The sequence below is a fragment of the Protopterus annectens genome, chromosome 7.part0 (assembly GCF_019279795.1).
Source record: "Protopterus annectens isolate FY-2018-M chromosome 7.part0, PAN1.0, whole genome shotgun sequence".
NCBI lineage: Eukaryota > Metazoa > Chordata > Ceratodontiformes > Protopteridae > Protopterus > Protopterus annectens.
Window position 1 is genome coordinate 87,837,308 of NC_056739.1, and position 25,124 is coordinate 87,862,431.

At 39.8% G+C, this 25,124-nt stretch overlaps 1 protein-coding gene across 2 annotated transcripts in view; it reads right to left on the minus strand.

The window, feature by feature from the left end:
* The window catches only part of SYT2 (synaptotagmin 2), a 1,145,572-nt gene that overhangs the window by 1,488 nt on the left and 1,118,960 nt on the right, over positions 1-25,124 (minus strand). For both annotated transcript variants that reach the window (XM_044076513.1, XM_044076514.1), the window contains 3 exons: positions 17,740-17,857; positions 15,471-15,604; positions 1-1,758 (listed from right to left, as the gene is read on the minus strand). The exon at positions 1-1,758 is cut by the window's left edge and continues 1,488 nt beyond it. In XM_044076513.1, coding sequence (XP_043932448.1) covers positions 1,543-1,758; positions 15,471-15,604; positions 17,740-17,857 — 468 coding nt within the window. In that variant the 3' untranslated portion in view covers positions 1-1,542. The remainder of the gene's footprint in view (positions 1,759-15,470; positions 15,605-17,739; positions 17,858-25,124) is intronic.

Sequence of the window (25,124 nt, forward strand, 5' to 3'; positions counted from 1 at the left end):
ATACGTGACAAGGTTATTAAGATATGGGCAAGATACAGTTGTTACTCTTGGGCAGTGGTCTATATTACTGTGTGCTCTTTTTGCACCATGTTTTATATTGGCAAGACCCAGCATAAGCTGGCACAAAGGATTTATGAACATCATTATGAGATTAGACATCAAAATGAAAACAATGCACTATAGAGACATATTAAGGTGTATCCTCAACATTCATTCAAGTTTGCAGTTTTACATCAGATTAAAAGTGATTCCCGAGGGGGTCCATGGAAGTTATAGCCGGAAGAAAACAAAGTCTGGTGGCAGATTTATTTGAATGCTAATGTCCCACCAGGCTTAAATGAAACAGCATCCATTTCTAGTTTATTGAAACATATGTTTTTTGATAGATAGGGTATTTTATTTTATTTTGGATTTAGTATTACTCAATATAAGTGTTTTTTGTTTACGTTTATGATTTATATTTTATGAAGCATTTTAGGCAATATGCTTGGTTTTTAAACTAATTTATAGTATTGTTGGAGTTGGAAAACCATGGTGTGTAACTCATAATCTGTGTGACTGGCTGCTGGATTTAATTAGTTTGTGACATAATAGTATATAAATGGCTTTAAATTATTTAACGTCTGATGAAGTTTGGTGATTACACCAAATGAAACTGCTCACTTTAATAAAGAGTTTTTGGATCAGTGGCAGCTATATGAATGACTTTGAGTATACCTATGTTCTCATGAATCATCTTGGCACATTAAAGAAGGTCTATTTTTAGAGCAATCCACAAGTTAAGCATTAACTGACTGATGCAATACTTTTTGTTTGTTAACTGCTATTGCATACTTAGTAACTGATTACTTTAGTTCTTTAGAAATCACTGGTAAATCATTTGGTCAGGTACGTTTCAACACTTTGGTTGTAACTGGTATTATAAGTGACCCATCTGCTACACAAGTTTGACTGGTTGACTAATCTCATCTCATTATGGACTATCACCTGCTTGACTAATCATTGTAGTTTGAGTGTTTAGTTGCCTAGTCATGGCATATTGTATATTCTGACTAGGCAATATGGCTTTTAATATGCATACTGGTTGTGTAGTCCTTACAGGTTTCTGACTGGCTGACTGCTGCACTGAGCTTAGTTCTTCAGTTACAAAGCCTGGAGTTGAACAGATGGAACCACATACATAACCCTGTGCTGCATGTATGACAAATCGTACTTCCTCTCATGTTCCCACTTCATATAGCAAAAAGATGATGCCCGTCACCAGGCAGCATCGTTCTTCTTCAATCAGGCTGTTAGGAGGCATGTTTCTTAAACTTCTTCAAGCTGTGTCAGAACCTGAGAGTCTGTGCTGGGACCACTCTGTTACCGGACTGCAGCCTCTGCTGATGATTGGTTAGGCCACAGTGCAGGGGAAACTGGAACCATCTGCAGCCATCAGAGGGTTTCTTGTTAAAAAAAAAAGACGAAGGTTGCATACGTGAGGTATTGATAGTAGTGGATTGATGGGCTGTTCATAAAATGGTGTGAGTTAATACATTCGCTTCACTTCTTGGCACCCAAGCCAACGAGAGTGGCATCCACCTCTTCTTCTGGCTTGAGGGAGTGCCACTGAGCAATGGGTCGTCGAGGATTGGCCAACATATCTGACCAATGCCGTAGCTCTGTCCCACTAGCTTGACTGCCAACAAAAATCTTTCCAATGGCTTCATTCTTGCCCAGCTTGTCATAATCCAGGACTGTTACCACCACCAGTACTTTCTATGGGGAAAAAAAACATTCAGTTACTAGCATAAGCATTTGCATGGCACATCTTTCTAAATATCATTACATTTTGCTATACAAATGCATGTTACTTCCAGAATGCTTATCTTTGGTAATGCAGCACTGATTTCCATTTAAACAAATCTTTTTAATTATCAGGCTTTCTTGTAGACACCACAACTCACCACAGTTGGTGTTTTCCTTCTGCAGCTGAAGGCTCTGTGTTGCTGAAGTACTGAAAACCTAACTAGTAGACTGACATCATCTCAGGGCACATGAAAGGATGAAGTTAAAAAGACAGCTTCTAGAGACTTCTACTCATTATAATGGCACCAAAGCATCAGCTCAGATCATTAATACCCCAGGGCAACTATGTACTTCCTGCCTCACCCTAACTCACACCTTCAGTACCTTGGTACCAGTGTGTAGTCACTGCTTCAGGTTAACTCATCTTTCAGCATTCCTCGCACGTTATGTTACTCCCTACCTCACCCTAACTCACACCTTCAGTACCCTGGTACCAGTGTGTAGTCACTGCTTCAGGTTAACTCATCTTTCAGTATTCGTTGCACGTTATGTTACTCCCTACCTCACCCTAACTCACACCTTCAGTACCCTGGTACCAGTGTGTAGTCACTGCTTTAGGTTAACTCATCTTTCAGCATTCCTTGCACGTTATGTTACTCCCTGCCTCACCTTAACTCACACCTTCAGTACCCTGGTACCAGTGTGTAGTCACTGCTTCAGGTTAACTCATCTTTCAGCATTCCTCGCACGTTATGTTACTCCCTACCTCACCCTAACTCACACCTTCAGTACCCTGGTACCAGTGTGTAGTCACTGCTTCAGGTTAACTCATCTTTCAGCATTCCTCACATGTTATGTTACTCCCTGTTTCACCTTAACTCACACCTTCAGTACCCTGGTACCAGTGTGTAGTCACTGCTTCAGGTTAACTCATCTTTCAGCATTCCTTGCACGTTATGTTACTCCCTGCCTCACCTTAACTCACACATTCAGTACCCTGGTACCAGTGTGTAGTCACTGCTTCAGGTTAACTCATCTTTCAGCATTCCTCGCATGTTATGTTACTCCCCGTCTCACCTTAACTCACACATTCAGTTCTCTGGTAACAGGATGTAGTCACTGCTTCAGGTTAACTCATCTTTCAGTATTCCTCGCACATTATGTTACTCCCTGCCTCACCTTAACTCACACATTCAGTACCCTGGTACCATGATGTAGTCACTGCTTCAGGTTAACTCATCTTTCAGCATTCCTCGCATGTTATGTTACTCCCTGTCTCACCTTAACTCACACCTTCAGTACCCTGGTACCAGGATGTAGTCACTGCTTCAGGTTAACTCATCTTTCAGTATTCCTAGCATGTTATGTTACTCCCTACCTCACCCTAACTCACACCTTCAGTACCCTGGTACCAGTGTGTAGTCACTGCTTCAGGTTAACTCATCTTTCAGCATTTGTTGCATGTTATGTTACTCCCTGCCTCACCCTAACTCACACCTTCAGTACCCTGGTACCAGTGTGTAGTCACTGCTTTAGGTTAACTCATCTTTCAGCATTCCTCACATGTTATGTTACTCCCTGCCTCACCTTAACTCACACCTTCAGTACCCTGGTACCAGTGTGTAGTCACTGCTTAAGGTTAACTCATCTTTCAGTATTCCTAGCATGTTATGTTACTCCCTACCTCACCCTAACTCACACCTTCAGTACCCTGGTACCAGTGTGTAGTCACTGCTTCAGGTTAACTCATCTTTCAGCATTCGTTGCATGTTATGTTACTCCCTGCCTCACCCTAACTCACACCTTCAGTACCCTGGTACCAGTGTGTAGTCACTGCTTCAGGTTAACTCATCTTTCAGCATTCCTCGCACGTTATGTTACTCCCTACCTCACCCTAACTCACACCTTCAGTACCCTGGTAGCAGGATGTAGTCACTGCTTCAGGTTAACTCATCTTTCAGCATTCCTCCCACGTTATGTTAGTCCCTACCTCACCCTAACTCACACCTTCAGTACCCTGGTACCAGTGTGTAGTCACTGCTTCAGGTTAACTCATCTTTCAGCATTCCTCGCACATTATGTTACTCCCTGCCTCACCTTAACTCACACATTCAGTACCCTGGTACCAGTGCGTAGTCACTGCTTCAGGTTAACTCATCTTTCAGCATTCCTCGCACTTTGTGTTACTCCCTACCTCACCCTAACTCACACCTTCAGTTCCCTGGTACCAGTGTGTAGTCACTGCTTCAGGTTAACTCATCTTTCAGCATTCCTTGCATGTTATGTTACTCCCTGCCTCACCTTAACTCACACATTCAATACCCTGGTACCAGTGTGTAGTCACTGCTTCAGGTTAACTCATCTTTCAGTATTCGTTGCACGTTATGTTACTCCCTGCCTCACCTTAACTCCCACCTTCAGTACCCTGGTACCAGTGTGTAGTCACTGCTTCAGCTCAACTCATCTTTCAGCATTCTTTGGACATTATGTAACTCACCACCTCACCTTAACGTACACAATCGGTGCTCTTAACAAAATGTGTTTTCATTACTTCACTTTAATTCGTATACTCACTAGTCTGAGCTTACAAACGGCATCTTGTGCCCAGTGCTTTACCTTACCTCACACTCTCAGTACCCCTGGTCTAATGTGTACTTATTTTTGATGTACAAATGCAAGGAGTTATCCAACAGTTCTGCTTGTTTTTCACCCATTTACTGCATATGTCTGTATTACCTGTCAGTGTGCATTTTATGAAGAGTTGGGTTATGTTTAAGCTGCAGTTATACTCTGGGATTTTGCAGCATTTACAACTTACTTGAGGTCCTGCAGTGACTTCAGAGCAGCAAGGAAACCTATTCCAGAGATAGTGAGCTTGGGATTTCACCCCTTCTGTGCTCATGACCCATATTCCAGAGATAGTGAGTTTGGGATTTCACTCCTTTCTGTGCTCATGACCCATATTCCAGAGATAGTGAGCTTGGGATTTCACTCCCTTCTGTGCTCATGACCCATATTCCAGAGATAGTGAGCTTGGGATTTCACTCCCTTCTGTGCTCATGACCCCTGCTCACTGTGTAAGTAGGTCAGCAGAGACAAGCAAAAGGGGGCCTGCATCAGTTATGTGAAGGTTGTCTTTTGTAGATGCAGAGCGGCATGCAAAGGAATCCCTCTTTTTCTTGAACATTACGTGATCAAGCTTTCAGCACTGCATGCAGGAGGGAGACATCATGTGGTACAGTGTGTTCTATACAGGGATTTTTATAGCTTATACACTGTTTAGTAGGTTGGTGCAGCGTTTAGTGTTGTCGCCTCACAGCAAGAGGTTCCCTGGTTCAATCCTCAGCTAAGGTGCCTTCTGTGTGGAGTCTGCATGTCCTCCCTGTGGTCGCGTGGGTTTCCTCCAGGTGCTTCAGTTTCCTCCCACATCCCAAAGACATGCTGTAGGTGGATTGGACACACTAAATTGGCCCTAGGTGTGAGTGTGTGTGCCTCCTGTGGAAGGTTGGGCGCCGGGCTGGCAACTCGACACTGTAAAACTCCACTGCCAATCATGAGCGGACATGTGATCCGCTGTGGCAACCCCTAACTGGGAAAAGCCGAAAGAAGAAGAAGAAGAAGACACTGTTTAGTAGGTTCAATCTGAGAGCAGGAACATGATCTAGGTATCTTGCATGAATGGCATTTGCCATGGGGTCTGCCCTTAATTTTGCAAATCTCTACAAACTGCATCTTTTCTCAGCAGCTGACAGACCTTTATGAGAGGTAAACTGTTACAGAAAGAACGGAATAGTGGTGTTACACAAGGAATGGATCTGGAAATTTGATATCAAGGATGCAAAGAGAATACAAAAAATATAGGTCATCCAGTGTTTAATGAAACCCTTCATTCCTTATTAAGCTGCCCCTTGTTTTACTTCACAACAGTTACTACAAAGTCAGTAGAAGAGGCCTTCAGTAAATTGCCTCTACAATGCAAAACTCACAACTACATAAACCATCCTGGAATACTAAAAATGGGAAGTGATATCCTTGTCAAAGCACTAAGCCTTATGTGTATCCTCTCTCCCACAACCAGACAGGTCTTTCAGTCTTTTAGAGATGCTACAATCATCCAACTGTCAAAATTAACCAACCCTACATCAGTTAGTAACTAAAGCCCAATTGCAAACTTTGACCATTTGGAAAAACTTCTGGAAAGAGTACTGCATAATCAAATCTTCCAACACTTTAGCAGGTATGACATCTTACCTGACAGGCAACATGGTCTCAGGTCTAAATATAGCAGAGGTACAACAATATATTATTTTACAGAATACACGTGCAGAAACACGGGGTGTATAAAACTTAATAGAGCTATTTTTGTTGAACTCAAAAGAGCATTTACATATGTAAACCACAAGCTGCTAATTAAAATATTACATTCCTGAACATTTATAAATTGTGTGCCACTAGTTTTCAGACTATCTCAGATACAAAACTTTTACTATCTCTTCTGGTTCGTTTTCTACCAAAACTGCTACCTGTGAAAAGGAACATCTCCCCCACCCCCAACCCTATCCCCAATGTTCTGATCTCTCCTTTTCCTGTTTATAAATGACCTTTTTATCACATCAGGCAAACCGTAGCTGCATCTTGTATGGCAACTTAGTCCTTACTAGGTGTAACTCCTCCTCCCAAGAGTTCAATATCTCATTATAGAATGACCTTGTAAACCTCTGGAACTGGCTACAGGTAAACAGAATTTGTTTGAACACTTACAAAACTACAGTGATGATATCTGACACAGAACAAAGATTATCAGTGCTGCCCTCTACCATCGGCCAACCAACAGAAATAGTTAGAGGGGTCCTTCTAAATCAAACCCTTTAATTGTAGCTGCACACTGAATCTTGGCTCTACATAGTACTACAGCAAGTAAAAGCAGCTTATAAAATCTTTAACTTCCTTCCCAGTGAAGCCAGACAAGCCATAGCTGTTAACGTCCTGCTCACCAGACTTGATGATGTCCTGCTCATAATCACAACACTCTCCGTTAAGAATACTGAAACCTTTAAAAAGGTGAATAACAACATACTAAGGTTTATACATTTTAAACTTTTCTCCAAACATCACTGCCTAACCAAAAATCCATCTGGCTTTCAATACTAGCTCAAACCATCTTCCTCTAAAGTACACTGTGCTAGAAACTCATGTATTACAGCTACAGTCTTCTTCTGAAGTACAAACAACAGCTCCAGAGCAGCACGTACAATAAAAGGAACAACAGTGACATTCTTCTTTGTAAACCTCTGTCCAGTTTTATGCTAAATGAAATGTTAGCCTCAAAAATGATCTCATCTGCCTGGAATAACATTCTGTAAAATATATGAAGCATCCTGAACATACTCATTTTTACATCCCCATCTGTTTTGATACAAATAACCTTCTTAGAAATGAGAATGGCAAAAGGAACTTCTACATCTGGATTTTCTTTCTCTGTTCTATACAAATTGTGTGTGTGTGTGTGTGTGTGTGTGTGTGTGTGTGTGTGTGTGTGTGTGTGTGTGTGTGTGTGTGTGTGATATATATATATATATATATATATATATATATATATATATATATATATATATATATATATATATATATAAATATATATATGGATCTACTTTGATCCATCGAAAAAACACTTAATCAAAACTCACTTACCCGTTCCCAGGTCAACAAAATTTCACTTTAATGAAAGCACAGACTACCAACATCATTTCCCTGAGAAAGGAACCACTTGGCCACCATGGTGAACTTTGCCCTTTCTAAAATTAAGTGCGATCTTGGAGTTGGAATGTTTAAGTAGGTGGGGTGTGGGGTGAAGCCCTCCACTTTGGCGGGTTTAGTTTTGGTCCATGTGGATTTTTTCTCGTGGTGGCCAAGTAGTTCCTTTTTCAGGGAAAGGATGTTGGCAGTCCGTGCTTTCGTTATAAGTTTTGCTGAACTGAGAATGGGTAAGTGAGTTTCGATTAAGTGGTTTTTCGATGGATCAAAGCAGAACTATATATATATATATATATATATATATATATATATATATATATATATATATATACACATATTTATGGATCTAGGACTTTTGATCGAAAGATCAAAAGCCCGAATCTATTACCACCAAAAGCGCTTTCGTTAAAGTATGTTTAAAAAAAAAAAAAAAACACAAAATCTACTTGAATGCCCCCCTACTTTAATATTCTCACTCCGAGTTTGCACTACAGTGGGGAAAAGGGAATTTTCCCATACCACACTGTAGTACGACCGGAACAACTAGCATACTTACTCGAAAGTGCTGCTTCGGTGAGCAGCACTTTCGCGCAAGTATGCTCAACAAATTGGGATTCGGTGAAAGATGCAGTTGAGCATCTGTACGGATCCTATATATATAGATGGTTTACTATCAAAACTTCGAAAATAAAAAAAAAAGTGTACGAAACTTCGAATTTTAACATCGGAAATGAACATGTCCGTATGCACCTAATGTCGAAAACAGCTGTTAATTGTCAAAAAAGTCGCTTGTGACATTTTCGACAATTAACAGCACTCCCACCTTTCCCTTAACTCCCTACCTAACTAGCCTGCACTCACATCTATGCAGGGGGGCAAGCCCCCCTGCACCCCCCTGTGGGGGGCTGCCCCCCCAACTTAATATTCCAACTCCGAGATCGCACTACAGTGAGGAAAGTGATGTATTTCCCTAACCGCACTGGACCACGATCCTCTTACATGAGCGAACGTTATAATTGCGAATGCACAGTCCATTCGCAATGATAACATTCGCTCACGTACCCTGCCGAACTATGAAGTGTTCGAACATTCAGATGCAAGGTGTTAGGGGGCATAACTGGGGCATGGTGATCGATCATCAGTACATTACCGGTATTCATTTCTGAATGCTGGTACAGAAATGCATTTCGATAAAGCTAAAATAACAAAACAAATCTTCCAAGACACACCACGAGAACACTGAGGTCTTCTAAAAAACGTACTTTATTCCAATGGATAGAAGGATGTATAAGCGCTTTCACATGCGTCTTGCATGCTTCTTCAGATACAATTCAAATCTTAAAATCTAACTGTTTTTATACATCACTGTGTTAACAATCATTCAGTTCATCAACCTAATAAAACTATTAGGCCATAATAATTAATCAATCAAATGAAAAGCTCTACAGCAGTACTAAAGCACTTCAAAGTTTTGTGTGGGGTATAAGTTGTAGCAAGCTGTTTGCTAGAAATGCTACAGTTTAAAAGCAGAAGTTTTTTTTATTTTTTGATCTTCAGCTGAATTCAGGGGTGGTACAAAGAAACAAAATACATTTCAGGAGAAAAGGGCAGAGGTGCTGGATTTATTCTTATACTGGGAAAAGCCTTCAGAATACACTACTACCTACTGCCCTCTGTGCTTCATGACATCCATTCATTTGAGTCAGGAAGAATACGGTTTAGTCTTAGCAGTGATCCTTCAGCATGACTCTGTCTTCCTCTCCACTAGATCCCTTTCTTCAAGTGACAAGAAATCACTTTGGCTTACTGTCAGTAGTGATCCACAAGTGTTGCTGCATGCCTTCCTACAGACGGAGAATATCTCAGATGTACAGCAACATTCCATCAGGCACACACGAAAATGAGATGGTCATTAAATGTGTTGTACCTCTGTACTTAATTAGAGGATAGTGTATTCCTATGTCTTCGTATTCTGTAAGCATCCTAAGTTTGCCATCATCTGTGCTTCTCCAGAGCTGCAATAACCCGCATGCTGCATGATAAGTGAGCACCGTATTTTTATCTGAAACCCTGCTTCTCCCACAGGGTTTGCATCCTGTAGTAAGTGAGTATCTCTGCTGCACCTTTACTAGCATTGCCTCTTTCTCCCTAAGGGACCAGTGCAGTTCTCATGTGTAATATGGGAGCATCCCAGATGTTCAAACCAGATGTATTTCCCCAGGTGGGCAATTCTCTTTCTCTCTCTCTCTCTCTCTCTCTCTCTCCTCTCTCTCTCCTCTCTCTCTCTCTCTCTCTCTCCTCTCTCTCTCTCTCGCTCTCTCTCTCCTCTCTCTCTCTCTCCTTTGTACTAACATTCTTGCTTTATTACAGGACCTTTCCTCCCTTCATTCTTTATTTCCTTGTGGTTTGTAAGCAACTTGGATATGCCATTACTACTTTGTTTTTAAGGGGCAATGTGACAGCACATGAACATTCTACTTGCACCACCACCATTTAACCAGAACACAATGCCACTCCACAACGTGATCATCCTAGACGGACCACTTCTCTACTGTACATGATTTCTACTGTTCCTATATAAGAACATAGCAGTGCAGCCAAATGTGATATAGCTTTCATCATTTCAGTCTTTTTAATTTTTACATATTGGTTGCAGCCATTGCTGTGGGTTTGTGAGATGGCTACATATTTATTTCCTGGCTATAGATACCCTAACCTTGCCAACCACTCATTGACTGTCTAGGATGCAGTCATGTATCTGGAAGCTAAGTCTGATATCCAGTCTGCAAGAAGTTCCAAGTTAGATTTCAAAGGCAATAAGCGTAGAAAAAAAGCACGTGCCTGTCTTCTCTGTAGCCTTTGAACCAAAAATATGAAGTATTTTGTCTGTATTTCTCTACAGTAGATTAGTAAACGTGCCTTACCAAATTACTATAATTGTGGTTACAGATATTTTCTATTTGGCCCTCTTCATAACAGCATACCTATATGTGAGAGAGTTGTGGAGATGAAGGTTGCATCCTTGCACTTGATTTTTTAGTGTGTGTGTCTGTATGAAACCGACTTTGTACAGACAGCTGCTTTTGGCTTGATCCACTGCTTTTCCTGTGTGGCTAATGTATGTGTTTAAACTACTTTAATATGGCTGAGCCAAATTTAGAAACTACAAATAGCTTCTGGCATATATGACATTAAAGGTGCTTTGGGAAACATTTTAATTGGGAATTCCAACCATTTTAACAATTTCAGTTTCCACAAAAGACCTAGAATGTTTTTGTTCAGTTATTTTAGAAAATGTCTCATTCATTCATTCATGGATAAAACTACTGATTTTGTCCCAGATAAATGATCCCAATACTTAGTTTTGAAATGTTTTGAAGATAAAATATACTTTGTTTCTGATGTTAAAAAAGCACTTCAGCAAGAAAATTATGTGTGATTTTTGTGCACAGTTGATTCTCAGTATAATGAAGTTGACTGGAATATGAGGGGAGATTCAATGGGCATGAAAGTGTATCCATCTCCACTTCAAAGACCTTTGTTTTTAGGTATTAATGAAATTAATGACCGAACACTTAATGAAAGATGCAAAGATATTTAATAAAATGAAAGGAAGTTATATACAATTCTTAATTTCTCTCTGCTTCTGCCTTTGCACACTCACACTCCTTTACATAAGTACTTTCACATTTTAAGGGTAAAACTAGTTTTTGAACCCTCCGATGCTCATTTCCTCAGTATTTCAAGTTTTGAATGAAGTGTTGCACTGCGTGTGGCAGTTTTATGCACTGGCACAAAATCTTATTCCATCCGAGCATCCAACTGATGTGGCCGCTGCACGAATTCTGTGGAAAAAGTGCTGGTTGATTCTGCTCTGTCTCCAGACACAGATCAAGATGTTTGATTTGTTAGGAAATCATAATGTATTCTGCTAGCTCTGTGGGAGTTTGGGTTTTTAATGTTTTAATCTTTATGGTTATCTACCAAAACAATATGATCTGCCAAGAAAAGGCGACACTGGTGCACAAATTTCTTGATGCTGAAGTCTGCCTATTTAGCGCAGAGATTTAAGGCTATAAGCTGCTCATGTGTTTCACCCTGCAGTCTTGGGTTCAAATCTTTAATTCTTCCTTCATCTATATTGTTTGTGACACTAATTACTCACTTAACCAGACAATAGTCCTGGGTCATCCATGAAAAGATGCAATTTTGCTTATAGGTTTTATCAAGTTAATAAATAAATTACATTTAATAATGAAAAAGTGTTTAATGTTTTGAATACAGAATCTAAAATTTAGCCACATGTAGATAAAGATGCCTGTTGTGCAGATTACATTGATTTTAATTGTAAATGTTATGGTACTATGTACATGAGGAAGGTATGACTTACAAATCAACATAAGTCTGAAGATGTAATTACCAGGCTTAAGAATCTTCCTGTTGTTTTGATATGGGGAGTTTTTTGGGGAGGCTTTACATACCAAGTTAGCATTTAAGAAAGACTAAAGAGACTTTTTCTAAAGTTATCCACGTTATTTTACATTTTTTACCTTGTCTAGAGGTTATTGTAAGAAAGTTCCCTCTCATAATAACAGATCGTTTGGCCATTGTTCATTTTTCACAGTTCACTCCTTTCAAAGCAGATCGTATGGAAGGGGACTAATTAGCCTCAGATGGCAGTAGGGTCCCAGAAGCAGAATTTACAGGGGTCTGGAGCCCCCATGCTGGGATATTTTCAGAACCACTAAATGGTTTCTTGGGTTTCTTCCCTACCTCCCAGCTTTCTCATCCCCTTATAAGTATGGCAAATGTGACAGAAGAAGAATTACCAACCTCTTTAGTAACCCATAAGGACCTTCTGCTGGACTGTGATTAGAAAATGGAGATTAGTTTGCATCAGTCTCTTTCTTAAGCTATTCTCAAGGCACATTTACTATTTTCTCTAGCAGTAATTCCCTTCTGGAGGACAGCATTTGTTAGTTTGTTTAGTAACTAATATATTGTCTGGTCAAAATGCTCGTTTTCAGCAAAGATTAAGGCCAAAGACAAAAGGGTACTTACGTATTATGGCAACCATTTCATGAAAACTGCTTTATGAGAAAACTTGTTTATTATCGCAACCAGCAGACGAATGTCTTATTAGACGACTTTCATTGTGCACTGCTTCAAGGTTGGTTACCACACTTCAAAATAGTAGTCAGCCAACACAGTTGTATTTTTAAAATTTGGAATTGTTGGTGTGGAAAGTTAAGCAGTAACGCTCCCTGCCTTTTCAGCATAATTAATGAATAAATTGCCGGAGCGCTCTCATGTAAATATTGAGAGTTTTTATCTTTTAACCTGTTACCACAAGAAATTTGAACAATGGGTACAGTGATTGTGTGTGTGTGTGTGTGTGTGTATGTGTGTGAGGGGCAGGGGTGATCAGGCAAAAATCTAAAAATAGCTGTTCTTCTTTACTGACTTTAATCCTCTGGGATTTGTAGGAAAAAACACACTGTTTGGAGGAACGGACCAAATTATGAAGTGAAGTATACTTTACTACATACCGACAGTTGCAAGGTGGAGCTCATTACAAGTAACACCATGTGTATATCACATATTTTACAATTTATTAAAAGTGATCAAACCCAAAAAAAGATCTGTATTGCTTTATTGGACCACTAAATGACAGTTGTCACATGGCTCACCTTCGTTGATCAACAATTCTAGAGAAAGATAGGGGATGGGGGGTGGCAAACACCCCAAACCACAGACAAGTTGTACATTTTAATTTGTTTTAAAAAGAAAAGGTTTCCTATAGGTTGTAGGCATTAATCTAAACTAAAAATGCATTGAAGTTTTCTCATAAAGCGGTTTTCATGATGTGGTTGAGATAATACGTAAGTACCAACAAAAGATTACAGTGTTAATTTAGCAATATAGTATATAAATGATATCTAGACAGACAAGACATGTTATAATACTTTTATTCAGTAAGAAGTATATTAAAATCCAAAAGATATTGAGAAAAAGATTGTAGAGGTGATTCCTTCTCTGTTCAAAGAGATACGCTGTTAGTTTGCATCTCTTCTTGATCCAAAGAGAAGGAAGAGCTCAGTGGAGACCGAGTTCTGATCTATCCTGCCTCAGCAAAGTTGTTAGGGCTCAAATGATCAGGATGGAATGGTTCAGTCTTAGATATCTCTCTCTCTCTCTCTCTCTCTCTCTCTCTTTCCCATGGAAGCTGGGATGGTCACCAGGGACATAAAGGATTCCTGCTGCTACAGCCTGATATTTTGTCCACAGAGGATCCAAGTGGGGCAACAACATTTTCAGTCGCTTGACCTTGTGTTTGGTCTGGTAACTGCACTGAAGGTCTCCACCAATAAGTGCCTGTAACCAGCTGTAGCAGACTTCAAGATGAAAGGCATTCACATTTACTTCTGCTTAGATGACTGCCTCATCCATTTATGAAACAGGAGCAGTCTCTGCTTCTACAATTTGATGTCCTCCTTCTATATACATTGTATTCTGTAACACCGCCACAATTCAGGCAAACCAGGGAATCCTTTTATGGTCTTGCTATGCAGACTCCAGAACTCTTTTCTCTGTTTTTCTTCACCCTTTCCACTCTTTAGCAATATTCTTTGCTTTTCTGCCTTAGAGATTGTTAGGGGCAGATACTACTTTGTCATATTATGGTTAATTGAATAGAGTGCAAACTCAATCTAAGGTAATTAAGGAGAAGAAAAGGATTGTGGGTAAGGGGAGGAGCTTGAGCAATTCTCCATTGCTGCTTGTGATTCTAGGTCCAGAATTGCTCAAATGCCATTGCCAAATGTAACCTACTCTGTCTCAATATCCTAATTGCATGAAGGTTTCTTCAGCTTTGTCTTTTATTACTAGCAAATCCGCAGCAATTTTAAAAAATAATCTGTTTCAAATAAATACTGCGTGCAACTATGTTGTGTTTATATATATATATATATATATATATATATATATATATATATATATCAGAAATGAGGTCTATGATGATCCAGCATTTGTCATTTTTCTGAAGGACAATTCTGCAAAAACATGTAACTAAAAATAATTTTCAGTGAATCAAAAAATAAGCATGTTTTGCAGGAGTTAACCCACCTGCAACCCCCATATGGGTAAGACCTCCACACCCCATGACTTACATATACTAACTCCATAATCACTCAACAGTGGGAAAAAGTGCAACGTTAATAATTGCTGAAAGTGGTGTTCAGAACTTGTCTGTTGGAGAACTTACTTTTCATCACTTGTCTGGCTACGAAAGGATGCCATATGCTCATAATGCATGCAATTATAACTTGCTTTATTGAGGTTTTACTACTGCCTGAAAGAAGTTCTACATCCTGTGAGCTGACCAAAATCCCTTCATATGTTGCCTTTACAATACATAAATTACTTCTGAAGTTGAGTTGTGCCACTTTCTTCCTCACAAGATGCTGCACATTTCATAGCTCCTGGCATCTGTGTCTCCTTCACTGAACTGCATTCGTACTTATCTATTAATTCAGCAATACCCAAGTCTTGGACTGCTGAGAAAAGTTTGCAGTCCCTGTACTGACACAGTCATCCTTGCAAAAGAGTCACTTAAAAGACTGAGAATGTACAAGAAAAAGGGTCATCCCAGTGTTGATGGAGCAGTAGTTCCCATCTCCTTACATGGTTTGAACCCGGTTGTGGAGTGGTGTTCACTGGAAAATATGCCATGGTGATGAGCTATCAAAGACAAGGAGGCCAGGATACAGATGTGATGGGGATGGCCAGTTAGCTGTCTGCTCTACATCAGTTGACACACATGACTAGTGCCACGTCTCAGAAATGTACCCAGATCTATGTGGTGCTGGCATAGAGCCAGAGAGAAGGGCTAACAGAAAGGACTGGAAATTATACCGCTGTTTTCCTACCTGCATCTGTTCAAAAGGTATCTCAAAACTGAAGGATTCATTGAAGTAAGGGTTCAGTGTCTTCTTCTTAACCGTCGTCTTCTTCTTCTTCAACTTTTTGCCATTTTGTATGAGATGGATCTTCACATACGGATCTATAAGAAAGAAAATAACAATGATCCGTTAATTCAGGGACGCTTTTATCAAACGAGAGTCAGTTGGATTGTATTAAACAATATAGTCAGTTCTATTTTAGTGACAAAATAAACTGTTTGTAAATTCTGGGAGTGATTTTTCTATTAACAAACTGAAGAGTAGACCTTCTTCATCTTTCTTATAACTTTTTGCTTGATAGGTGCTGTGAGTAATAACCCGGGTTTGATAGCTAGTGATCTCTGTTAGGCATGTTAGTAATAACCCGGGTTTGACAGTCAGTGATCTCTGTTAGGTACTGTGAGTAATAACCCGGGTTTGATAGCTAGTGATCTCTACTGTGAGTAATAACCCGGGTTTGATGGCCAGTGATCTCTGTTAGGTACTGTGAGTAATAACCCAGGTTTGATAGCCAGTGATCTCTGTTAGGTACTGTGAGTAATAACCCGGGTTTGACAGTCAGTGATCTCTGTTAGGTACTGTGAGTAATAACCCGGGTTTGATAGCCAGTGATCTCTGTTAGGTATGTTAGTAATAAACTGGGTTTGATGGCCAGTGATCTCTGTTAGGTACTGTGAGTAATAACCCAGGTTTGATAGTCAGTGATCTCTGTTAGGTACTGTGAGTAATAACCCGGGTTTGATAGCCAGTGATCTCTGTTAGGTACTGTGAGTAATAACCCGGGTTTGATAGCCAGTGATCTCTGTTAGGTATGTTAGTAATAACCTGGGTTTGATGGCCAGTGATCTCTGTTAGGTACTGTGAGTAATAACCCAGGTTTGATAGCCAGTGATCTCTGTTAGGTACTGTGAGTAATAACCCGGGTTTGACAGTCAGTGATCTCTGTTAGGTACTGTGAGTAATAACCCGGGTTTGACAGTCAGTGATCTCTGTTAGGTACTGTGAGTAATAACCCGGGTTTGACAGTCAGTGATCTCTGTTAGGTACTGTGAGTAATAACCCGGGTTTGACAGTCAGTGATCTCTGTTAGGTACTGTGAGTAATAACCCAGGTTTGATAGCCAGTGATCTCTGTTAGGTACTGTGAGTAATAACCTGGATTTGATGGCCAGTGATCTCTGTTAGGTACTGTGAGTAATAACCCAGGTTTGACAGTCAGTGATTTCTGTTAGGTACTGTGAGTCATAACCCAGGTTTGATAGCCGGTGATCTCTGTTAGGTACTGTGAGTAATAACCCGGGTTTGACAGTCAGTGATCTCTGTTAGGTACTGTGAGTCATAACCCGGGTTTGATAGCCAGTGATCTCTGTTAGGTATGTTAGTAATAACCCGGGTTTGACAGTCAGTGATCTCTGTTAGGTACTGTGAGTCATAACCCAGGTTTGATAGCCAGTGATTTTTTGACATTTTTCTCCTGAATGATTTGTCTTTTGGAAAAGATACCTTACATACATATCAGGAGTAGCCCTTAAAAGAGGGAGACTGGGGATCCTATAAGCCCAGAACTAGCTGCAGGGTACCACCCACTGACACCCAGATGCAGTGTTAATCCTGCCAGTAGCACCCCACATTCAGGAATCAGGAAGACTCATCAGAAGACCAATGAGGGAGAGATGTAACTGTTTCTCAGAGCATGGAAAGCACTTGTTCAGCAAACAGCTGGAGATAGTGAGGGGGCGGAGGTACTGTGTCACTGCTGGTAAGGCAACCACAGTGCAAGTGTTGTGGGCATGAGTTCATGTGATTGTGTCCTGTATACTGAGCGCTGAGAAACAAGGGCCCAAGGTGCTGGTTTGTTGCATACACTTCACACTCTACCGCCTCAGTGTACAAGAGGCATTTAGTGGGGTGAAGAGGCCTACACACTGACACAATAGGGTTAATTCAAGGAGGCATTTAGTGGGGTGAAGAGGCCTGTACATTGACACAATGGGGTTAATTCAAGGCTTGCTTTGGCTCGTGGATAATAGTGGGAGGTAACAACAGCAAGTCTTGTACACTGAGTCTTAAGCTGCACCACATAAGCCTGTCACTGAGTATAAGGCTAAACTAGAATGCAGACAGTTGAATGCAGGAAACAGGTGACTGCTTGAAACATATTTTGATCTATATTATTTTTAGTGCATTTGTTTTTTAAGAATGCAGCGCATGTTAATCACTAGGAAAGACAGTCTTACCAGACAGGCCACCGACATCCATCTTTTTTAAGTTCTTTGCTTCCAGAATACACACAGTGAGCTTCCCAGCTGTAGGAACATAGCGTAGGGAACAGCAAATGTCACCAAGCTTCTCAGGCTGTGAAAAGAGAAAAAAAAAAACAGAAAGAAGACAACTTAGCATTCTGTTGCCTTTATTCTTCCTTCCTTATTTCCTGTCTTTTCCTTTGTTTTATCTAGTTTTCCTTTGTTTTATCTCGTTACAGTGCTGCTTAATGCATGCATACGTTGGCAGCTGACTGAACTGCTTTCTTGTAATTATTTCATTCCTTGCACCCACCTACCTTTTATTGAGTGGTGACACGTGATCCCCTTGTTTCTAGGCCCTAGATCCTTACCTTGTAGGACAGCACTTAGAGGAATGACACTGTTATATCTGGTAGAAGTTTACTCTGCTATCACTTAGGCTGGAAGTTAAACTTAGAGATGCATGGCTTATCTTAATGTAGTTCCAATACTATAATTACTGATACTGCCTCCTTCCTGTTCCCCATCAGCTATGCTGTCTTTTTCTTAATGTCCCTGCCTCACATTTCACCAGCCTTGGTCTTGCTGACAGCAGTAGTCAGTCTCCTGACATTATGCTGGCCTCTATCTTCCTGGTTAACACCACACTTGATCTCTGTTTCTGAAAGCAGTTGGTTTACCTGCCCACCCCGATCCGCCAAACTTGAAGGATGTTGTGTTGCTTCATTATCTCGCCATGAAGACGACTGAAAGAGGCAGGGTCATCTACAAAGAATCGTTATTTAACTCAGTCGCTTTGAATCAAGCAGCTATTTGTTTTTTGTTTTTTTTCATGCTACATGTGAAATTTGAGTTCTAGTTATATAAACGAAGAGTTAACCCAGAAGCTGTGTACATGATCTTTAGATATATTGGTTGTACATCACACTAAGCTGTTAGCTGAAATGTAGAAAACTGCACACGAGTTGTTTGCACATTATTTTTTCTCCCATCATTTTATTATCAAATTATTGTTTGGAAATATATAAAAAATGCATCACCTAGCATGCCACTGTATTTTGTTTGTCATTTCCCACTTTGTTTTCACGTTCTACACACATTTTTATTTCTTGTTTCTTGGATTAGTGTTTTTAATTTCAGAATGTATGCATTTCATATTTTCTAATATGCATCATGTTCCAACAATGTTGCTCGTCCAGATGTCCCTTTACATTTTTTCTCTATCATTTTTTTCTGCTCTCTAAAGTTATGTATGAGCTGACAGCATAGCTGTTGTGTTACTATGGCCTTGTGATTCTATTGCCCTCATCTTAACAGCCCTCACCCTGTCCTTAAAAGTAGCACTAATGGCCTGCGCAGTTTAAATTTGGAACAAACCATCTCCTGCACTACACTTAGCAGAAACCAAATTCAACCTTCCTGCTTCTTTGAGTGTGATAATGCCTCCTTTCAAATCCTTACTTTACACCAGTTCTGTAACAGACAAAATAAATAAAAAAATATGCAAAATCTATAAAATATACTTCAGAGAAAGTCAGGTTAACTATATTATCCATCTTTTGTTTAACATTCATAGCTATGGTATGTTTACCACTGAGGTTTGTCCCAGATGCTGAAGTCTGTTCACATGTGATTATCAGAACGCATCAAAATACATTATTTGGAAATGACACATATTCTGAGCAATCAGCTATAATAAGAAAGGCTTGGTAAACACAAAGCTGCCTTTATTCACAGAAGTGTAGTGTCGTTACACCAGGGCCACACTCTGGTGCAGTGCTTAACACTGCTGCTGTAGGCTCCAGAATTCAGTCCTCCTGGTCTGCTGATGTCACATGGGTGGAGACTGTAGCATCTTCCTGTGCTTAGTGAGGTTTTTGCTGCTACACTGATTCCTTCCCCCAATTCATCGTATCTACAAGTCATCTCTATGTTTGTATTATGGACCCTTTCTCATATGGTGTCTCTCCTGTAAAGAAGTCTCTGACTTCCTGACATTTACTTGGTTAACACAACTTTATGTCAGTAGAGTATTATAAAATTCAATGGCTTCCTATTGAAAACATGGGACCTGTAACTATGAGCCCTGCAAAAATTAAAAATAAATTGCAAATGGCACAGAATTACAGTGAATCTTGAAATTCACTGTAATGAAATTAAATCATTTTTTTCAGGGTGGGTGTCTGCTGATCTGCACTAATACGTTACCTCCAAAATCTCTTTATCTTAGAGCAAGGGCAGTAATCCAAATTGCCACAACAATGGACATTCAGATAGTCAAATATACAGCATTACCTATGCAAGAATTTACCCACAGTCCAACAGCAGCAAACCTAATCATAAACATGTTATCCTTGTATTTGTTATCAGTATAAGAACACAGAAAAAAGCCAGAAACATATCTGCAAACACTGCTTCTCCCAACAAGGGGGATGCACTGCCATCTACTCCTTCCAATCAAGAGGCTTAACTCCATGGTCTCACAGCCATGACCAAAGGGCTAACTCCTGTCTTAGCTCTGTGACATAGAGCACAGAGGGATAAGCCCTGACTGCAACCCAGACGGCCTGAGATCAGTTAATGTCTCTGGATCTGGAAGATCCAGGGAGGTGGGGTGAGAGAAGCAAGAATTCTGTCTGTGAACCTGTGTGGAGGGTGAGAAAGATTTTGGTGGTTGGCAGCCTATGGGATTTGTTGCTCTGGGGCTAAGGTGAAATATGTCATGTCTGAAACAACCCACAGGGCAGGAGGAGGGGTAGATATCACAACACAACCCAGTGATTGTTGCCATTGGAAAGAACAAGTGTGAGACCATGCATGCCCCCAGAAAGACGCGTAGGATTGTCCTTGCAGTGACCAATTTGGTCATGCCATCACCAAGAGGAGAAGTTACGGCCATACTACAAACTCCCCTCATAACTGCCTGTATGATAGCTATGCCTTTGAGGAACAAATGGGCTTCAGTCATTCTAGACACAGGGGGTACATATGGACCATGCAGCTCCTGCCTCAGAAGGAAACAAATGGACAGCAATGGCAGTCACTTGATGGTTGGCAGTTATAAGGGATAAAAAAAAAAAAAGCTTTGAGGGAAAAAAAGAGCAAACTTCACCCGTGTGCTGTATTCAAGCTGAACAAGTCGATGATAGCACAAATCCTCCAATGATCATTTGAAGGAATGTGAAACAGAAAAAAAAATCTGTCAACCGAATTATTAGTCAATCTACAACATTACACTCATATCTATATATCTATATTTTCTAGGTTTGAGAAGTTTTGATGGCTTCATTTTTCTAAGTTGTTTAATGAACTTGCAGCTGGGTGAAATGATATAGATTCTTTCACTGGCCTCACTGACAGTCGATCGAAAGAGGATAAAACAAAGAAAAACAAGCAAAAAAAACAGGCCCATCTTCAAAGGCAGCTCAGCTGTATACAACTGCTACATGCTTGCAGAGTAACAGATATGTTACCCTTGATCATTTCTACTAAATCCTAAATCCAAGATGTGAATGATATTAGACCTGAGACATAACATTTAGCTTTGGGCAAATTATTTCTTTGTGGAAGAGTGTCTCAGAGTTAGGAGATGGCTTGTATACAATTTGAGATGCAGGAAGGTTTGTAAAACCCTCCATAAATTACTCATCCAACTACCTATTTCTCAGTCAACAAAGAGTTGTGGAAATGGCATAGTCTGTAATATGTAGACTGCACTGGCAACCATTACTAGACTCTAGACTTTACTAATGAATCTATAAAATCCATGGCTATCCACCCAAACAGGACTACAATAATATGCATAGGTATCAGTGACATTCTTAACCCAGGATGCATTCCCATTGTTTGATATTGTGGGCAAACTGAAGACTTCCCAGTGTCTTTCATTTCACCGGGCCAATAAAATCCAGCTGAAATTTTAGCTTTGCTTTTGTCCAACCCTAAGCGTCATTCTAAAATGTCTCTCAGTTTCATCACAAACATTGTAAAAGATTTTGGAACTAATAGTCGAGGCACTAATTTCTTCTTTGCTTTAGTTTGCCCTGTACAGCAAGCCATTCTTCATTTCAAAATATAAATACAGAATGGGGTCAATCCGCTTATCTGTTTCTATCTGCTCCGGCTATATTTTCTCTAATGCTGCTTAATGACTGTCCTCCCACCATGTTTCTTAAAAATATCATTGCTCATCTGCAAATCTTCCAGGCCAGAAACACTTTCTTCAATACATTGATGTAAAGTACATGTTGTAGCCTTTTCAGCTACAAATATAGGTGTAGAGGTTTCTAAGTCTCATGTTCCTTCTACAAAATGCAGCTCATGTTAGTGATTTTCTTCTGGTTTTGGTTTTGGCAGATCCTTTACTTTTTCTTCAGTGATGTATCTCTTTTTAAGTATTCAAAACTTTGAGTCCTGTTTCTGACTACCCCCTCTGTTTGATAATAGAGAGAAGCCTAGGACTCTGTTCAGGTTCTTCTCTTAGAAATTTATGACTATGGGCCTCTCCCTCACTGCCGTCATGTAAACATCCTGCATTACCTTAATGGCTGGTATCTTCTGACAAGCTTGTGTATCATGCAATAAGAGTTCTTCACTTTCAGTTTCTGCACTGATTTCCTTCACTAACTAAATAACTGGGCTTTTCTGGTAAGACTCACAGATGGGTTTCTGATTTCGTACAAGTCCCTCTATCCCTCCCAGCCAGTGCCAAATGTTAGCTGCCGTTGAAGTTTCTAAGTGTTATTTACTTCTTACCAAGATTTTGTATTTTTATTCCACGGTGGTGGTGCTGCGGTAACGTTGTCACCTCACAGTAAGACGCTGTCCGGTTTGATTCTCAGCTAGAGCGTCTTCTGCGTGGAGACATGCGTGAATGGGCGTACATTCGTTGAAGGTTGTGCGTCAGGGCTGGTAACTCGGCATGTAAAAATCAACTACCAATCATTAGCAGACCGGAGTTCCGCTGTGGCAACCCCTAACCAGGAAAAGCCGAACGACACAAACACAAACAAACCAAGATTTTGTATTTTTAAGTGTGTCAGGATGCGGCTCCCATTTTTTCTACTGGATATATTCAGGCACAGAGTATCCGTAATCCTCCCACATAATTTCCACAATGCTGTGAAGTCCTGGGCAATTATGACATTGTGTGTTGGATTTGGTACTGAATGTAAATGTGTTATAGGATTCTTCTTCCTTTCTCAATGGATGTATATTACTTCCACCATCATTTTATTTGTTTTGTGTCTACAGATATATAGTTACTCTCTAATTTCTCCAAATGTTTTGGGTTCCTGAGTCAAGGTATGATTGAAGTTCATGAAATTAGTATTGGTTAAGTCTCTGATGTTAGTGTAGAGTGCGCCCACAATGTACTGGCTAACTTGATAGTGGTAAAGACACAATATGCTGACTGTAATATTCTCACACTTTAGCACATCCCATTGGTACATTTTCGTTATTAAAATGTTGTCTAGAAATCACATTTTGTTAGGTACAACATTCACATTACTAGATAAATGGTGTTTAATGGTTTGTTCCCTCTTCCCATATTTAATACATTCTGTTTCTGTTCCTGAACGTTTTTTTTCTTCACATTGATATCTGATTTTTAGTTATCACCTGAGATTGTTCAGTTTTAAACAGTTCTTCATTATCTAGTAACCTTTCAATTAGTACAACCAATGTATTAGTATCCTTAAGGTCACTCTGAAAAGCCCATTTATGTAAATTACTTGGAAATGCCCTATTGAATTTATCAACTACTATAATGTCTATCATTTTACTTTTGCTGGTCACTTCTGGTTCTTATCAGAAGTTTAAAATGCGCTCTAAATCAGATGTTTGAGATTTTATGGTTTTACTTGAATTAAATGTTCATTTATGAAATTCCGTTGCTTGATGTTTTGGGAGGACACACCCACACCAGCTCTAGCTAGGTTTCTGTTTTTTAGTATTTGATAGTCAAAACAGTCAGCACCTTCCATGTTCATATATGCCTTGAGTGGTTTCCCTGTAAGTTAAGAAGACAGGATCTTTGCCCAATCAGCCTGAGCCCAATTATCTGGTGTGGTATATTTTATTTTTATTTATCTTTTGTTGACTGAGTTAGTCCCACCAGGTTAGTATCACGTGGAGACCTGAGGAGGTATTTATAAAACTTGGGGAAATTTGCCAACCAATGGGGAACGTCTTGTACTATTTGGAGCTGCTAGATGGCATCAGAGGGCCCCTGCAGCAGCAAGGAAGAGGCCTAAGGGAAGAGCATCACGGAGAAGGAGGAAACGCTATGGAGAGCTGGGAGGTGGAAAGTGAGAATTTGCAGGAAAAGAGTTTTCGATATGGAGCTTCAAAATGCAGACACAAATTACTGTGTGACGATTGTTACAAATGAGCAGGGTTTAGCCGTCTCCATGGAGAAGAAAGTCAGCAAGTCTGTTGAAGTGGTGCAGATAACAGAACTGGCATTAGGAAGGCTTGCAGGTGATGTTCTGTTAAAAATAATTGAGCAGAATTGTAAGAACTGAAAGGACTGTAGAATACTGGAATAAACTGGAAATAACTGGAAGAAACTGGAATGGGGCTGGAATTAATGTCCGTATCTGTTAATTACCCAGAACTGTGCTGAACAGGTGCCAGTCTCTTCTTTATATGTGGAATCTTCTACCTTTCAGAATAAAAGTCTACATACACTGTACTACACTTAAGAATGTTTCATTGTGTACAGTGGAGGTAGCTGTCAGCAATATCTGAATCAAATCTTACTGTCTCAAACAACAGTGCTGATAAACTGAAACAGGACAAATTATAATGTCTGTAGCTTCTGCACTTATTAAATTGTCTATAAATTCTGTACTCAGAATGTCAGAACTTAATGTCTCCAATAACAGTGCTGATAAACTGAAATAGATTGAATTAAAATATATGTAGCTTTTGAACTCATTATACTCAGAATTATTTCTTTCCTCCTGAATAATATAATTAATATTCTAGAACGCTGGGTATTTGACCTGACGTCTGCACTAACTCTCGAGTGTCTGTACCAAACTTCTGTACACTGCACTGCAATGACTTTCTGCATATCAGCCTGAATTAACTGACTTCCTTCTGTGTCTGAAATATCTTTCCTAATAATAAAATCCTGTAAATTTCCTACAAGTTTTACATGCCTTTTTAACCTTGGTTTTCAAGCCTGTTTGTACTTAATATACTGCATATTCTGTTAGCTCATTTTGTTCTTAACAGTATTATTGATTGAAAGTTTCTGAAGCATTTCTTTCTATGAAACTGCATTTTGACTGTATACATCTGTTTTAATATGACTGCATTTCTAGTTCTGTACAAGGAGAAAATTGTATTATGTCTAGCAAACTATATTT